The 18,182-nt window shown below is 48.3% G+C and overlaps 2 protein-coding genes across 2 annotated transcripts in view; both read left to right on the plus strand.

Moving 5' to 3' along the window:
• Positions 1 to 3,319, plus strand: part of Tm9sf2 (transmembrane 9 superfamily member 2) — a 49,415-nt gene extending 46,096 nt beyond the window's left edge. The window contains exon 17 of the mRNA XM_051160993.1: positions 2,671 to 3,319. Within this exon, the coding sequence (XP_051016950.1) occupies positions 2,671 to 2,738 (68 nt within the window). The 3' untranslated portion in view covers positions 2,739 to 3,319. The remainder of the gene's footprint in view (positions 1 to 2,670) is intronic.
• Pcca (propionyl-CoA carboxylase subunit alpha) overlaps positions 1 to 18,182 on the plus strand; it is an 842,751-nt gene that overhangs the window by 185,624 nt on the left and 638,945 nt on the right. The window lies entirely within an intron of this gene.

The raw sequence follows: 18,182 nt of genomic DNA on the forward strand, positions 1-18,182 counted from the left end.
CACTGAGCCCAAGTGCAGTCCCAAGAGTGCCTCTTGCGCCTTTCCACTGGAGAGCACTTCCACGAGCCCCGGTTACAGCTTTAACATGGGTGTGCAAATTAAACATTCGCTGATTAATAACAAAGACCATTCTTCTAAAAGAATTCTTTTGTGTATAATTTAACCATTTAGTAAAGATTTGACAACTTTACAGGAACTAGAGAGATCGCTCTGTTTAAAAGCATGTACTGCCCTGAGTTCAGATTCTGGAACCCAGTTAGGAGGTTCACAGCCACCTGCAACTGTAGCTCTGACTTCCTGTGTCCTGGGGCACCTGCACATAACGATGGGATCTGTAAGGCAAATTTTCATATTAATGAATAGCTGTGATTATATGTATCTAACATGCCATAATCTAAGATACGTTCATATGACACATGATGAGAAATCATGGCTAGAAAGCAGTAAAGGGCTTTGTTCTCCACAGTGAAACTGTTGAGTTTCTGTAAGAACAGAAAATGTTACATACACTAAAGACACTCTAGTTCACACGGGCGCAGCAATCTGGGCCGTGAACTGGGCTGTCTTGGGCAGTGCTTGCTGGTATTGTGTGGCACGATGGCATGTTCTATGAGCGTGCTCTGTTGAAGGCTGCAGGACAGCGCAGAGTCATTACATATTTGATCTCAAATTAATTTGCTCACTACAGATTTGGAAACCCCTTACTGCTGACAAAATTTTATAGCACGAGTCAACTGCGTGATTGCACGTAGCAGTGACTCTCACCTCCTAATGATAGCAGTGACTCTCACCTCCTAATGATAGCAGTGACTCTCACCTCCTAATGATAGCAGTGACTCTCACCTTCCTAATGATAGCAGTGACTCTCACCTTCCTAATGATAGCAGTGACTCTCACCTCCTAATGATAGCAGTGACTCTCACCTCCTAATGATAGCAGTGACTCTCACCTTCCTAATGATAGCAGTGACTCTCACCTTCCTAATGATAGCAGTGACTCTCACCTTCCTAATGTTCTGGCCTTTTAATTCAGTTCCTTGTGTTGTGGCGACCCCAGCTGTAGCGTTTCATCGCGGCTTCCTGACTGTGTGCTGCTGCTATGAATCATAATGTAGATATCTGATGTGTAGGACAGCAGAGACACAGCCCCGAAAGGACTCACGCCTCAGGGTTAGAGCTGCTACACAGTTCAAGGAACTTGTGTTGTGGCTGGTGAGGTGCGACTCAGGCCTGACAACCTAGTGTGCTCCTCAGGTGACAACCTAGTGTGTGCTCCTCAGGTGACAACCTAGTGTGCACCTCAGGTGACAACCTAGTGTGCTCCTCAGGTGAGTGGTGGGAAGAGAGGACTCATTCTGCCCTCCTCACTGCACCCCACACGTGCAGTCATAATCAACGTAACTTAAAAACATCAACAAGTCACACAGAAGTAATAGATTAGATCTTGGGCCTACTTCTAACAAGGCTTCTTTGAGCTTTGTTCTTGTCATGCTGAAAGAATATCCCCATGTAGCTCAAATTCTTCAGATTCTAGGGTGATGAAGGTAGCTAAGAAGGAAGGCACGTGTCTAACGCAGACGTCTCTCCACAGTGGTCAGTTCAGGAAATGGATTTGAGGGGGGCGGTACAGGCCTATAATCCTATCTACCCAAGCGTTCAAGGCCCACCTGGAGAATTTAGTGAGACCACATCGGAAAAGAAAAAAGCGCACGCGCGCGTGTGTGTGTGTGTGTGTGTGTGTGTGTGTAGCTGAGGCTATAGCTGAGTGGTAGAGTTAACTGTCTGCCTAGTATCTCAGGCTGTGTCCAACAACAACAAAAGCAGCAGACTTAGAGACGTCAGCTAACTTGGCTGTGCACAAAGCACAGGGTTACAGCCGAGTGCTGCACAGTGCCACGCTGCCTGTTTCTGCAGCAGCGGCGCTTGCATCTTGATCTCTTACTACAACGCATTGTTTTAATTCCTAGCAGCTGTACTTGGAAACAACCCATCAAATTATCCTGTGAGTAGGGTGAAAATGGTAGCAGTTCCAGTGTGTGATCAAAATATTCAGCCAGGCGTGGTGGCACAGGCCTGTGATCCCAGCACTTGGGAGGCAGAGGCAGGCAGATCGCTGTGAGTTTGAGGCCAACCTGGTCTACAAAGCGAGCCCAGGACAGCCAAGGCTACACAGAGGAACCCTGTCTCAAAACCCGCCCCCCCCCCCCCCCCCGCCAAAATCTTAAATGGGAATCACAGTATGATAGACTTTTCATATTTTAATTCAGTGATGTCTGTAAAAAGGAAAATAGCTGGGCAGTGGTGGCTCGTGCCTTTAATCCCAGCACTCGGGAGGCAGAGGCAGGTGCATCGCTTGAGTTCAAGGCCAGCCTGGTCTACAGAGTGGGTTCCAGGACAAACAGGGCTACACAGAGAAAACCCTGGCTCAAGAAGGAAAACAATGTGTATTATAGAAAATTTAGGTAATCTTACAATACGAAAAATTCTAAATGTTTTTGTAAGGAATTTAAGTAGCTTTATATTCTTTAATAAAGGTCATAGAACTGTGTCATATTCCTAGCCCACAAGAGTTTAAGTTTTATTCTTTTTAAAGGAACCAGACATTTTACATCTATTTATGGTGTAAACTAATGAATTTCTTTTGAAAAGATTTGTTTTGTTTTGTTTCTAGGAACAATTGGCTTCTTTGCATGCTTTTGGTTTGTCACCAAAATATACAGCGTGGTGAAGGTTGACTGAAGAGGCCCGGTGTCCAGTTCAAACAGAAATAAAGCAAATCTGATCCACAAAGACCTGTTTGTGACTGCCTTGAGTTTTCTCAGACTTACTGGCAAGAGTACCCTTCTGAGTACACCTCTCCCGTGCACCTCCGCCCACAGGTGTGTCCTGACACTAAAGCATCTGTATTGTGATTTGATTAAGTACATGCTCAGTTGTTCTCAAGGACGAGCGGTTTAAATATTATGTGCATTTGTAAATATGATAGCTATAAACTTTCCAATACTTCTAGTGGCAGATAGAGGAGGCCATAACACTGAGGAGAGACTGGACAGTTGATTGTAAATAGGATTTTTTAGGCTCGGTAGGTGGAAAGAATTATTTTTCTTTGAAGGAAATAACTTTTTATCATGGTAATTCTGAAGGGTGATTCCTATGACATGTTCGTTGGGGGAATGTGGCTTTTAAGAATCTTGTACTGGTTGTAATTGTTCACCTCTTCTTCCTTTTCTGTGTTGACTTCATTATTCCCATGGTATTGGCCTTTTAAACTATGTGCCTCTGAGTCTTTGAATTTATAAATTTGTTATCTTAATAAATATTGTAAAAATGTCTTCGTTGCATCATTCCTGCATTTTGAAGATCCAGTGCATGCAAGTCTGTTAACCACAGGCGTTTGAGGGTGATTTGCGTGGCCTGTTTCGTCTGATGATGTGAATGCTGTTGATAACAACGCTTTCTCAGTCTCCACCTAAGTGAAGTGTTAGTCTTTTGGGCCTTGTTAAATCCGAATTTCTTCTCTGAAAGAATGGCAGAAATTGTAGTCATGCCTGTCTGGTCAGAGAAATGACCCATTTCGAACTTAAATGTAGGCCTTATATTGTCACTATTAAGAATTTATATTCTCAGCTTATTTTCCAAAGTGTGGGGGGGCGTTTTTTTTTTTAAGTAGCAGGATGTAGCACACCTTTAATAACCTATAATTTGGAGGCGGAGGTGTGAGGATGATGTTGGTCTGTCCTGGCTGCGTAGTGGTTGGAGGCCAGGCTCGGCTCCAGACGCCACCCCACCCTTGCACACAGTGTGGGGTAGGCTGCATGCTCTGCACGTGAGCAGTACTTAGCAGGCCTTCCTCCTCTGGATTGCAGTGGGTTAATTTGTATTTCACAGTAATTCTAGTCCTCGATTAGCATCACTGATACCTTTCTTACATACATCTGGCCAGGTTGTATCTTTTTGTAGTTGCCGGCTGCTTATGAGAACAGATGAGGCCCTCACTCACCTTGCCAGGCCTGACTGAAGAGACTTTACACAGCAGCTGTGGCAGATGAGGGAGCAGGAGCATTGCAGACTGAGGCTAGCCTGGCGCACATATTGAGACCCTGTCACAGCTTGCTGCATGCTAGAGCAGTGCAGCTCTGCGTGTTTAAAGATTCTCGCTGGCGTTCTCTCCTTCGCACTCACTCGGCACTTCTGACTTAGTCTGGTTGGTCTGTCTTATCACCACATTTCACACAAGGGGAGCAGTATGCCCTGTCTAAAGTGCTTGGGGCCAGGAAGTTTCAGACTAAGAGCGTCTGCATCACCCCAAATACACAAAATAGGGGTTTGGGTTTTCAGATTAGTAATGTTTAACCTGTAAGCTGTTCTCGGAGAGGACCCAAGTTTGGTGCCCAGCACCCATGTCAAGAGATCACAGCCACCTGTAATCCAGCCTCACAGCGTCTAACACCCTCCCTCCAGCCTCTCTTAAGCACCAGCGCTCACATGTATATACACATAATTAAACCTTTAAAAATAATCTTTTCGAGCTGGGCATGGTGGCTCACGCTTGTGGACCCAGCCCTCGGGGAGTTGTGACAAGCCTGCAGCCTTGACAGGACTTGAGGGAGGCCAGTGGGGAAGCCTGCAGCCTTGACAGGACTTGAGGGGTGAGCTGCTATGAGCTGTTGAAGCTCTCCAGCTAAGCGTCCAGTGCTCATCACAAGCTGCGGAACCCATAGTACCAGTAAACCCTTTGTGGGTAGTGGGGGCCCCTGAGAATGTGGGGCTGAGGGAGTCACCCATGAGCTGTCCTGCCTAATGGCTTCGAGGAAGGGACCAGGCATGTGTAAAGACCCGGAAACAACTGAATGGGGTATGTTCGTTCCTGCTGGTCCCCGATTGCTTGATGCGCTCCTTTTTCTTCCTGGGCCATCTGTACATCGCTAATGTAGACATTTTTCAAGACTGTCCTGAGCACTGACAGACGTGAGTCTTTGCAGTCTCGCCCTCTTGCCCAACACTGAAGAGTGTTAGTCTTGCAGGCTGTCTGGATAGGAGACTGTCTTACCCTTCACGGTTTGCCTCTCTCTGTGTGAAGTAATTTGACCTTAATTATCTCCTTACAAGCCTCACGGTTGAATGTACTGGAATTTAAGGCTGCAGCACGGACATTTAAGAGAGCCGGTTTATTCCGTCCATCCCAGTATACTTTTTATAACGCTACATGTAGAGGAACAATATGCAGATTCCCTCTGGTTTCTCACACCTGTCTCTTGCACACTGTTTGTTCCATGGACTGACCTCGGGTAGTCAGGCTTAGTGCCGGGCACCGGTAACCAACCTACTGTGCCAGCTCCACAGCCTTTTTGTTTCATTTTGTTGTTCTTGTTGATTTTTAGATTTTTTTTTAGATGGAGTGTCTATGCACCCATGGCTGTGTTTGAACATACTATGTAGACCAGGCTGACCTCAGACTCATGGAGATCCACCTGCCTCAGCTTCTTGGGTGCTGGGATTAAATACATGCCAACACCTTGGCCATATCATTTTTTAAAAATATAATAAACCTTGGCTATAGGTTTGGAAATGTTCTTATAAACCCTCACTGTAAAGATCTTTTCCAGTGAAATCATGTGTTAGTGTCCCACTACCACCAGCACCATTAGGTTATGAGTAAATCTTTGGGGACAGGGCTCTCATTTGCCTTTGTCGGTTGCCATGGTAACAGGCACACAGGGGGCAAATGCATGCATCCTGAATTGAGAAATAAATGCCTCCAATTCTTTTCATGTCGCCTCAAAATTTGCTCTTTAAAGCTTGTAGCTTTGGGCTAATAATTTAAACAATATCAGTAAGTAAATGGACTTAACATATTACTCAAGTCTTGCATTTTAGGTCTTAGTCCCCACAGTGTGCCATGGGACAGTTTCAGGGAAGGCGGGCACAGATGTCAGATTTGGACAGTGCAGAGTGTGGACAGGGACGGGTGCTGCCGAGGCAGTGGTGTGACTTGAAGATTATCTCTCCATGGCATGCTGGTAGTGCCCTACAGTGAACAGTAATCACAGTGCCTTTCAGCATCACAGATCCTAAATGTTTTTTGTTTTTGTTTTTGTTTTTTTTTAAGATCAGCCTTAAGGGGCTGGAGAGATGGCCCAGAGGTTAAGAGCACTGCCTGCTCTTCCAGAGGTCCTGAGTTCAATTCCCAGCAACCACAAACATCTGCAATGTGATCTGATGCCCTCTTCTGGCCTGCAGGTATACATGCAGGCAGAGCATTGTAGTCATAATAAAAAATTAATAATCCTGAAAAAAAAAAGGTCAGCTTTACAAGGTCTTATAAAGACCTACTTTGTGCTCACAATCATCTGTAACTCTAGTTCCAAGGGATCCAGTGCCCCTTCTGCCTTCTGAGGGCACCAGGCGTGCACACGGTACACGTATATACATATATGTATGTGTGTGTGTGTGTGTGTGTGTGTGTGTGTGTGTGTGTGTGTGTATATATGAGATAGGGTTTCTCTGTGTAGCCCCTGGATGTCCTGGACTGGATTTGTAGACCAGGCTGACCTTGAACTCACAGAGATCCACCTGTCTATGCCTCCCCGAGTACTAGGATTACAGACATGCACCACTGCATCCAGCTATAAAGAAAAATTTTAAAGCCTTATAATGGACCATAGATCACTGTACTCATTGACTGGGGACTTACAGATGTGTCATCGAGGCAGCAGTAAGGCCAGTGGGCCCGTGACTTGGGTCGGAGAGGGGTTGTCTAGTGGTTGGGACAGCAGCAGCAGCAGCAACAGCAGCAGCAGCACCCCGGCGCTGGGGGCTCCAGAATCTGCTGATGAACTCCATAGCCTGCTGTGCTGGGCAAGAGGATGCAGTGCCTCCTCAGGCAGTCATGGCCACATGACTCAAGAGGCACCAGAGCCGGTCAGCATGGAGGCCTACCACAGTACTTTGCGTATATTTCCCATAACAAAGATAAATTTGTTGACTGAAGTTAGGATTTAAGTGGTAAGTATATTGATTTTAAATAGTTCAATTAACTGAAAGGAGCCCTGTCACTGGTTTTTTTTTTTTAGCTCTGGGATTCCAGAACATGCCATTTGATGCTCACGCCGCAGCATTGTTCAGTGGCATTTGTCGGAAACAAAGCAGCCGAGGCAGAGCTTGGCCCGCTCCCCTCTACACTGAGTTTGAACTGTTAACCACAGATCCAGCCTGAACAGAAAGCTACAAAGAGGCTAATTGAAATCAGAATGCTGGGTCACTTCTCATTCAGACAAAACAGATGGCCTTTCCTGCCACACTTCTGTCAGACATGTGGGGAGGGGTTGATTAAAGCGTTTTTAAAACTCCCACACATGCTTACTCGCTCCTTAAAGGAATCGTACATAACTCCTGGGAGGCTGAGGTTGGGGGAGGAGGCCTCTTCAAAAGCCAAGCTAGCTTTCCTTTACTGCAAAGAAAAAGCATTTTTAATAGTCAGCTTAGATTCTAAATATTTAATTTTCATTTATTTAAATTTAACCTCCTTTGAGGGGATAGTTGCTGCGTATGGCACACAATTCAAATTGTAGGATAAGATATAAAGAAAGGTGATCTCCTGGGGACACTGCTCTTGGCGGTCTCTGAGGTGTCCGACGGCTGAGTGTCTTTCGTTTCAGCCACGGTTCTCAACACCTCTTATTTGGATACTTTTTAAACTGACAGTAGTGATATTTATTTTCAAACAGTGTGCCTGTTTTCTAAAGGAGGAAAAATAGTTATTCTTTTTATTTTATGTGCATTGGTGCTTTGCCTGCGTTATGTAAGGGTGTTGGATCCTCTGGACCTGGAGTCACAGTCGTGAGCTGCCATGTGGGTGCTCCGTCCTCTGGAAGAGCAGCCAGTGCTGGTAATCACTGAGCCATCTTTACAGCCCCTGGTGGGCGTGTTTTAAAAGCAACCATGGAAATGAAGTTTTCATTGTGCAGATAAGGCAATACTGTCACTAAATGACACCTCTGGGATTAAATAAATATGAAGAGTAGTAGAGGTCACCTCTTGGGACCTGTTGAAAGAAAGAACTGAATATGTTCAGAAGTTGGGCTGAGAAACAATTGTTCCCTGCCTCATCTCCCCAGGATCAATTCAAATGACACAGGCCCCAATCAAAGCCTTGCTGGAGCGCAGCTAATAGACCATCTTCCCCCCCCCCCCCCAGCCCCCAGTGAAGCCCATACTAATAACCTCCGAGAAACAATGTTGAAACAACCTGCTGCCTGGCCGTGATGTGCCCTCACAGAGCCTGGCTGCTGGGGCTGCAGGCTGGCTCCTCACAGCTGCGTGGGTGAGAGTCTGGTCGTCTTCACATTTGTCAGCGTGGTAGCATGTGCTAGCTATGCAACAGTGGATCGGGACAGACAGGAAGGCACCCCATCTCCCCTTGTGGGGGGTGCAGGGTTCTTGCCCGACTGAGGTCCACCTCCTCCCTTCATCTGGACTTCAGATTGTGGCTAATTTGATGCTTTTGGAGTGGTTTGTCCTGGCTTGCAACAGATGCTCCTCTACACGTGCCCAAGTGCCTCAGGGCACCGCTGCAGGCTCCAAGCCCCAGCAATCCCCTGATATATCCTCAGGGCCCCCAGGCAAGTCCCAGGAGGCTTGGCACCTCCCAACGCCTGACCCAAAGATGGCAGTGGATACAGGCTCCCCTCAGGGATGAGCGACTCTCATGCTGTGCTTAAGAGCTGCCACCTTACCCTGAGAGAGACAGCCTGTTTTCAGAGCCCAGAGAAACTGGCAAAAATCTACCTCTAATCCTATCTGACTTACATTGACATTCAAACATTTAACCTTTGGTTGCTGTATCTGTTATCTGTGTGAGAAAAAAAAAAGGCTGAAAGAGAATTGGGAGGTGTTATAGTCACAGTTGCCTCTGCCCCTCACAAAATCGCAATAGTTTCCCAACCTTACCAGATTTCGTAGGTTTGGATTTTTTTTCTAGAAATTTTAAAGAGTAACTTATTGAGTTTTGTTGTTGTTGTTTTGTTTTTTGTTTTTCTCGAAATGAGAAAGTGACTACTGTGGGAAGGAGAAGCTATTGAAGGTGAGATGTACTGGCTGGCAGAGGGGCCTCTTGGACACTTCCTCTTACTCTCAGCCTCCCAGAAGGAGCTGACCTAGAGTTCACGGTGAGGCTCCATCTGGGCTGCTGATTATGGGAGGGGAGTGAGTGTGAGTCCCTTTTAGTCAAAGGAGGAGACGGTGATGGAGACCACACAAGGCTAAGCATTATTCCGACCGGGACCTCCAGCCAAGTGCAGAACGTGTTCGTGGAAGGCAGGGTGCGCAGAGGTCAAGAGCCACAAAGAACCCAGACTCTGGACTGCAAACGTGCTCACATCTGTGTCCCATGTTCACACTGGGCGGGGGATGTTCACGCCTGGAATGACGTGATTGGTGATTGGTGATTGGGTTGCTCCCAAGTCAGTCCAGCTGCAGCAGCTGGGCCTAGTCCTTGGGGAGACCTATGCTCCCCCAAACCGCCATCACCAAGTGGCAAAGGTGAGGGTGGGGGGGTGGGGGTAGAGTTGGGGCATAGTTTGTCTGTTACGTGAACTTGGACGTAGATGGATTTGGCATTCTCATGGTGGATGGAGCAAACTCCTTGAGGCTGGAGGGAGCAAGAACTCAGCTTCTGCAGATACCTGCACTCCTTGAAGAGAAACTGAGGCACGGGAAGCTCTTGATTCAAGTAAGAAGTGATGACAAGCAAAGGATACAGGGAGCGCTGTAGCACCCTCTGCTGCTGGCTCTAGACGCATGGGACAGAGTCACTGCTTCCACGCAGGGCGACGCTGAACTTAGATTTCCATGTTTTCCTCCTAGTTCTGGGCTGCCAGTCACTAGGTTCCTGCCCAGCTCATCATCAAAGAGCCACGGAGAGGATCCACCATGGGGTCTTTCAGCTTTTAAGTAATGTCAAAAAGATGCCTCTTAGCCCCGTAAAAAGCTGGGCGATGGGCAGGTGGAAGGAAGACACAACAGCACCTGGTTCAGCGGTCATGCGCCGCTGAGAGGCTCTGTGCGCTGGCGCCTTCTCAGTCTCAAACACCGCAGTGTCCCTGCCTCTCGCTGGATTTCTGCATAGTTGGAGCGTCAAGGAGACGATGCTTTCAGTACTAGCTGCTTTCCTGGCCCTCGACCCTTCCCCACCCACCCACCCCCACCCCACCCCACCCCATCACAACCACACCCGGAAGTGGGGCCAAGGCACTGTGTCTCACAGTTCTGAGGTCTAGTCCATCAAGATGGAGAAGTCGAGGCAGCAGGGGCAGGAGGCGACTGTCACACGGTGCGCACAGTCAGGAAGCAGAGGGAGATGCTGCCGCCGCCTCTGCTCAGCCAGCTTGCTTTCTCCTCTTCCTCTAACTTATTTTATCTCTTGCCTTCCCCCCATCCCCTGGCCTTTTTTTTTTTTTCCTCTAATGACTTTATTCTTGGACAACATTTCCCCCCCCCAAAGCCCCCTAGATGGAAATGTTGTCAGACTTAACAGTTGCCTTCAATGCTCTTGAGGTGAGAGAAGAGACACCATGCTCGCCCCGCGCTCAGCTCCACCCCCAATCACGTGCCGGTGCCTGGGTCCATCATGGATGGCATCAGGGCGGGCGATCATGGGAAAGGTCCCAGAAGCTGGCAGAGAGGCATTTCCAAAGAGAAACACGTCGCAGATGTCCCACCTGATGCAGAGTCACAAGCCTGCCCCCCTTACCGGATGAGCCCCACGCAGCTCAGGGAGCAGTGCACCAGCCCTGCAGCCACGGGCCTGAGTGCAGTCAGCGTTTCCTTTTGCTGCTGTGATTTTCTATCTGTCCTGACCTGGGCTCCGAGCTGAGGCAGTTTTGTTCCGTTGCAGGTCTGTGTGGCCTCTCTTCCTCCTGGACAGGGTGGGTTTTGCCGAGACATGCTTTCCTTGCTGGGATGGCCGCAGGATACACTGAAGCACGCAAGGCTCCGGGCCTACGATTGGAAACTGGATCCAGTCATCCATGCACTCTCCCACCCAGAGTCAAGCCACTGCGCTTGGATATCGTCCGGGTGCCTGTCCAGCAGAACAACAGACACCTCTCACACTTTCAGGGGGCACACAGCTCAGGACCCTTGGGAACCTTACAGGAGTTGGGCAAGATCAGACAACGCCAGACAGTAAACCATGCCAGCCACGAGCCACTTAGCGTGGCCTCCCCTGCAGCCTCACGTGCAGGGGTTGTCTGAGTCCCCTTGTTGTGTGTGTGTGTGTGGGGGGGGTTGGTTGTACAAATGTCTCCTCTAGAAAGTAAGCTGAGAAAGTGATTTCCCCACCCCCTTGGGGGGAAAAAGACCTCAGGGACTTGTTTTCTAGGTAAACAACGATAACAGTTTGTTGGCTCTGCTTGTCTGCTCCCCCACTTCTTCCTCTTCTTCATCATCTTTTGGGGGGGGGTTGAGAAGTTGGCTCTGGCATTGGGAATTGATATTGCTTCATTCTTTCTTGCCCTTGGTTCCTCTGGCTGGAACATAAAACCTTGCCTTCTTTCTGTAGCCAGTGCACTTCAAAGTTGTAAAAATTTGGATAAAGTACATCAGGGTTATGGCTGTTCTAGATTTTAGTCTTTTTATAACTTCCTCATGTTTCACATTGGTTTTGACCTCGGGTTAAAGGAATGCTTTTGAAAAAGTATAAGGATTTGATCCTAGCAATGGATGTAGCAAAAATACTGAGGTCAATAAGTTAAAAGCTTTTTTTTTTTAAAAAGAAGATGAAGAAAAAGAGAAAGAAGCAAAAACTAGATTTTGCAAAGTTTAAGCTGGGGACTGTGTGAAATAGGCAAGCTTCCCAGCTGTAGTCTTATTTTTAAAATGTATGATGTGAAACTATTTTCCAAGTTTACCAATGGATAAAACTTTGAATTAGAGCCAGCTGTGGTGGTGCTCACCTTCGATCCCAGCACTCAGGAGGCAGAGGCAGGTCAGTCTCTGTGAGTTTGAAGCCAGCCTGGTCTACATAGTGAGTTCCAGGCTACCCAGGGCTACATAATGAGACCTAGTCTCACAGGGGGAAACTGAACTAGATAGGAGAGCCAGCTTCTCTGAGGCCTGAAATCATTTTCGCTATTCACTAGGCACTTTCTCTGGGTTTGCCTTTAATATTTTTGTGCTTGTATTTTCTTCTCTTTTGCACAAAAATCTGAACATCCCATGTGTGCTACGGTTTTGCAAAGTGCCTAAAACACACGTGTGGTGGTTGCTTCTCTTATTTTTTTGTTTTGTTTGAGACAGGGTTTATCTGTGTAGCCTTGGCTGTTCTGGACTCACTTTGAAGACCAGACTAGCCTCGAACTCACAGCGATCCTCCTGCCTCTGCCTTCCCTAGTACCTGGAGCAGCAGTCGCAGGCGCTTGGGAACTGGCTGAGGTGGGTGTGTCTCTGAAGGAGCGGGGTGTGGTCTTAAGTGCTGAGCCGTGCTCCCACACCTGTGGTCATCTAGACACAACTAGCCTCACCTGGGAAGAGTCTTGATGAGGGATTGTCTGGGTCAGTGTGGCCTGTGGGAGGTCAGTGTGGCCTGTGGTCCTGCCTGTGGGAGGGTCAGTGTGGCCTGTGGTCCTGCCTGTGGGAGGTTGGTGTGAGGAGTGGTGGCGCCAGTGCCTGGGTTGGGCCCTGACTTATGTGAGTAGAGAAGGTAGCTGAGTCGTGCTCCCTGCGTGCTGGTTTCCTCTCTGCTGTGCTTCCGCTCCTGTCTTGGCTTCCCTGAAGCGATGCACTCCAGCCTGGAACTGTGAGTTAAAGTGAATCATCTCTTCCCTGAGTTGAGTTTTGTGAGGGTATTTTTGTTCTGTTTTGTAAAAGGCTCTCTGAGACACACTGTCAGTAAAACAATACATTGCATTATATCATTATAGTCTCTTTTTTTTTTTTTTTTTTAAGACAGGGCTTGTTTGTTTAGGCCTGGCTGTCCTAGAACTCACTTTGTAGACCAACCAGGCTGGCCTCGAACTCACAGAGATCTGCCTGCCTCTGCCTCCCAAGTGCTGGGGCTAAAGACATATGCCACCACACCCAGAGTTATATTTCATTTTTTTTATATTAAAAGGGAAAGTGCAATAAAAATCAGGGTTAGGGTTCCACGACCAGACCACTTAGCTCTCTTCCCCCTTTGTTGAAATAAAGTCTTACACAGACTAAGTGCTGAAACCTGTGCGTAGCCAAGATACCCTGGAATGCACGCTTCCGCCCGAGGCGTCGTCTGCATGCCGAGGCTCCTTACACCAACACACTCACTTTGTGCCGTGCTGGAGATGGAACCTAGGGCTTTGTGTGTGTCAGGCAAGCACTCCTCAGCGGAGCCTGAGCCCCAGCTGCACTCTCAGGTGGACAGCTCTGGGGCATTGTGTACACTCATATTGGGCAAAGGTTAAGGGCCCGGCAGTGGAGCCCCCCCCATGTGCATGCATAGGCACATGCACACACGCATACACACACACATAGACAGTCACACACAGATGCACACACACACACACGTGTACACACACAGACACATGCACACACGCACACAAAGTCACATACAGACACACACAGATGTGCATGTGCACACGCACACAGACAGACACACATGCACACACACATGTGTATACACACAGACAGGGACACACAGACACACACATACATAAACAGTCACACACAGATACACATACACGTGTGTGCTCACATGCACACAGAGACAGACAGACACACATGCATGCATACACATACAGACACACAGGCATGCACACACACACACACACACACACACTATACACTCACATTGTTGGGTGACCATCACTAACATCTACCTGGAGAACTTTTCCGTCTTTCCAAAGTTAAATTATTTTCCAAGAATCATGGCCTCCCCCTCCTTCCCTTGTCCCCACTGTAGGAGATCCATCCTGATGTCCGTCCTCAGCATGAAGTGCATCTTGAACTCATCAGTGACTCTCACATAATTCTGAGGAAAGTCTCTGCCAGGGGAAGTGAGGGAGATAGGAGGTTCATGGTTTTCTCCATCTTCTTTTTTTGCTAAGCTCTGTGTATACATTAATTAGTCAAAACTACATTTTGCAGAGGGGAGGAGACAGGGTTTCTCTGTGTAGCCTTGGCTGTCCTGGACTCACTTTGTAGACCAGGCTGGACTTGAACTCACAGAGATCCACCTGCCTCTGCCTCCCGAATGCTGAGATTACAGGCGTGCACCACCACTGCACCTGGCTTCAAAACCGTATGTTTCAGCCATCTGGATAATAAGGTGACACGAAGGGGACCCTTCTGCTCTGCTTCAGGAAGCTGAACTCACTAGCTGGCCCAGGCCAGCCTTGGCACGTGCACTGTGCAGTGCCATGTTTATGGGGGCTGAGTCTGGTGTCAGTTCTCTGTCTCACCCTGTAGTAGGAACTCCTCAAGTCCGGCCTGTGTTTTAATCAGGGCAGGAACCCGGCGACTTACTTGCACCACTGACAGCTGGTAGCCTTGGTGGGAAGTGTCGCCTGGCGATGTGTAATGCTGAGCCACATCACGGGAGGCTGTTGGGTTAAGACCTGCTGGGTTGTGTGGAATTATCTTTAATGCGCCAGACAAGGAGACTGTTAACCTGCTTATCGCCAACACTTTTCTAGTACCGTGGTAGGGCAGGCAAATGATTGGAGGATTAGCCTGACTCTGACAGACCCCGCAGGCCCTGCCAATCTTGTTTGGAAAGGAGTCAAATCTGTTCACTGCTGATAATAGAAAACTTGATAGCACCCCCAGGTCGGCTTGTAGGAAATATGTACCTTCTTTTTTATTTTTTCTTTTAGCAATAGGAGTCAAATTTGGATTTATCCTGATAAATGGGATATTTGGGACCTCATGTGATCTTAGTTGCTCCAAGCTGCTCTTTAATTCCCATTTGCTGGCTCTCTGCACCCCTGGCCGTGTGGGGACAAATGACCCTGACCCAGGGGTGAAGCCTGCCCTCCTAACTAGGACAGCCTTGGCACTTCCGGCAAGCCTGAGGTTCCCCAGCCTTGTTTTCACTCGTCTTAGAGAACAAAGCATGTCTTAGACCTGTGGCTGTGAACATTTCTTCACTCGTTCCTGTATTCCCATCATGGTGGGGCACACGGTGTCCCACGCTGACGTGCAATGAGATCTGGAAAATGTTTGTTTTTCTTAGAAAATCTGTTCCTAATATTGATCTGTGTGTGGAGGGGTGCATGTATGTATGTATGTGCACCCACATGTGTGTAGTGACCACAAAGGCCAAAAAAGGGCATAAGATCCTCTAGAACTGGGCCTACAGATGGTGGTTAGTGGCTGTGTAGGTGCTGGGACCTGAATCCAGACCGTCTGCTAGTGCTAGTGACCGCTGAGCCATCTCTCCAGGTCCCAGTTTTCCCTTGGGGGAAAAAAATCCTGCTTAGTATTACATAGGTAAGAATAGATGTTTACTACAGACAAACTGAAACATACCAAAATTGTAAGTACAGGTGTGGGGAGAAGCCTAATACCAAGAGGTGACCTAACTGTTACTCACTGAGTGGTCCCTTCTAGCTGTGTTTTATGTATTTTTGTCCCAGTGGGTATATTCTGGCTTGTTTTATTTTTTATTTTTATTTTTTGTAGTACTAAAGACCTAGACGTGCCAGACAAGTCACATCTTCAGCCCTATTTCATTCTGAGTTTGAGACAGTGGCTTCATATGTTGCTCAGGCTAGCCTTGGATGAACTTACTTTGTAGCTGAGGCTGTCCTTGAGCTTTCAGTCACCCCTCTGCCAGCATCCCGAGTAGCTAGGATTGCGGGACTACACCACCATTTCTGTCTCTATGATGAGACACCTTCACGGGGCCAGGAGTGGAGGTGTATCCCTTTGATCCCAGGCCCAGGAGGCAGAGGCAGCCAGAGCTCTAGGAGTTTTGTGTTTGTACTTGGAAGCAGTACTTTTTACTCTGTAGTAGACGTTGTGATTTATTTATGTGTGTGAGGTAGGAGCACATACGACAGCACACATGTGCAGGGCAGAGAACAACTTTTGAGAGTCCTTCTTCCTTTATACCTCATGAATCTGAGGAAATTGAACTTGGGAGTCAAGGCTTGTGAGGTAAGTGCCGTCTCCCTGCCCCCCACCCCACTTGGAAACAGGGTCTTACTAAGCAGCCCTAGCTGGCCAAAAACTCACTCTATAGACCAGGCTGCCTCAACTCACAGAGATAGCTTGCCTCTGGGATTAAAGGTGTGCACCACAATGCTAGCCCCTTTGAAATTTGTTTTTTTGTGAGATAGGACCCTAGGGTGGCCTGAAGCTCAATACTTACTTGAGGACAGTCTCGAATTCTTTTAAACCTTATTCGTGTGCTTTTATCCCACGTGTACAGGTGCATGTTTTACCTGCTTTGCATGCCCAGTGTCCGCACTCAGAAGAGGCCTTAGACCCACAGACAGCCGTGAGCCACCACCACTGAACCCTGCCTTGTGCGAGAGTGGCAAGTGCTCTTGATGCCTGAGCCATCTCTGTACCCCCATCTTGACCTCCTGAGCCTCTTGCCCTCACCCCTAAGTGCCAGGATTACAGACATGTGCCTGTTGTATCTACTTTATGCACTGGGCGTGTGCTGGGCATGGAGGGACTCACGCATGCCAGCCCAGCCTTTTCCCCACGAGCTGCATCCCAGGCCCCTTCACGTGCCTTAGAGCCAGTCTGTAAGAGCCCTTCCTTGGTAGAGGTTTTGTTTTCACTAGGCGCCCCAGAGGCCCTTTGCCTCTGCAATCCATTACAGCAAACTTAGTGGCTCGTCTTGCTACAATGTAACAGCTATTTTAGAAGTAGCTCTCATGGGGGTAAGTCCAAGGTGTTGGCGGGCTGCGTTTGCTCAGTGCTAAAGGGGAGAAGGCCTTGGCTTTCCAGCATCTCAGGGTCACACGTGCCTCACTGCAGGTCCCCCATAGTGCTAGCTTCCTTCTTATAGGGTGCTTATGATGACCCTGGGTCTCCCTGGAGATGAGCCAGGATAATCTTTCCATGTTCAGATCCATCAGACCCGCTGAGTGACAGACACAGTCACTGGTTCCAGCAGTTAGCATGCAAACATCTCAGGAGGCCAGTCAGGAAGCCACACTCGGAAATCCAGAACCTAAGGCTGGGAAGCAACTCACTTGGTAGAGTGTTCGTGTAGCACGCACTGAGTTCGATTCCCAGCACTTAATAAAACTAACACCAGGAGGCTGGGCTGTGGTGGTGCATGGCTTTAATCCCAGCACTTGGGAGGCAGAGACAGGCAGATCGCTGAGTTCGAGGCCAGCCTGGGAAAGTGCAGGAAGGAGCCTCAGGACTGCAAGTCCGGCTTTAGCTACATAGTGAGTAGGAGGCCAGCCTGGGCTCGAAATGAGGCCATGTCTCGGAAAACCAAAATAAATAAATTATACAGGTAAGTACTAGGAGACCTACAGAGACAAAGCGAGGACCACGGCCTTCTGACCCTAGGGGGCGCTGCAGCGGGCCTGCGGAGCCGAAGGGTATTTTACAGGTTATGTGGTCTAACTTCCTTAGTTTAAAGAGAAGGAGCGAAGGCCCGGCAGGCTCACCACGCGGCCATTAGTTATTCTGCATTTGGCCTAAATCTGAGAGCCGTCTCTTCCTCTCTCTCTCCCCAAGGAGCCAGACGCCGCCATCACCCTTATCAAAGGCAGCGCGGCCCGGGAGCGCGGCTGGGAAGGTTTTGTATCTTAGCAGCAGGAGGCAGCAATGATCTCAGAGGCAAGTTCTATCTGTGCCACTGCTTAAAAATCATTCCACAGAACTTCTAATAGGCCTTTTCTAAGTGCGCCATTCTGAAGTTTGAAACCAGTGACACCGGCCCGCTCAGCCTTTGAGACTCAACTTTGGTGAGGAAGCCTGCATCCGGCCAGACAGCAAAAGGAAGGACAGAACCGATTGTGGTGGAGAATAAAGGGCTTCATTTTCTTAATTGGTCTGCCCTCTTCCGCTGGAAAGTTATCTAAATGTTACAGCAAACAGCGAGGTTGATCAGATATTTTCAGCTAATGTGTCCCTAGGAGGTGTCTGTGTGGCCCGATACAGAGCTAGACACACTAAGACCCCACGGTGAAAGCTAATTGCGTTCTCAAGGTAATTACGAGGCCACGTGATGAAGGT

Source organism: Acomys russatus, chromosome 18 (genome assembly GCF_903995435.1).
Source record: "Acomys russatus chromosome 18, mAcoRus1.1, whole genome shotgun sequence".
NCBI lineage: Eukaryota > Metazoa > Chordata > Mammalia > Rodentia > Muridae > Acomys > Acomys russatus.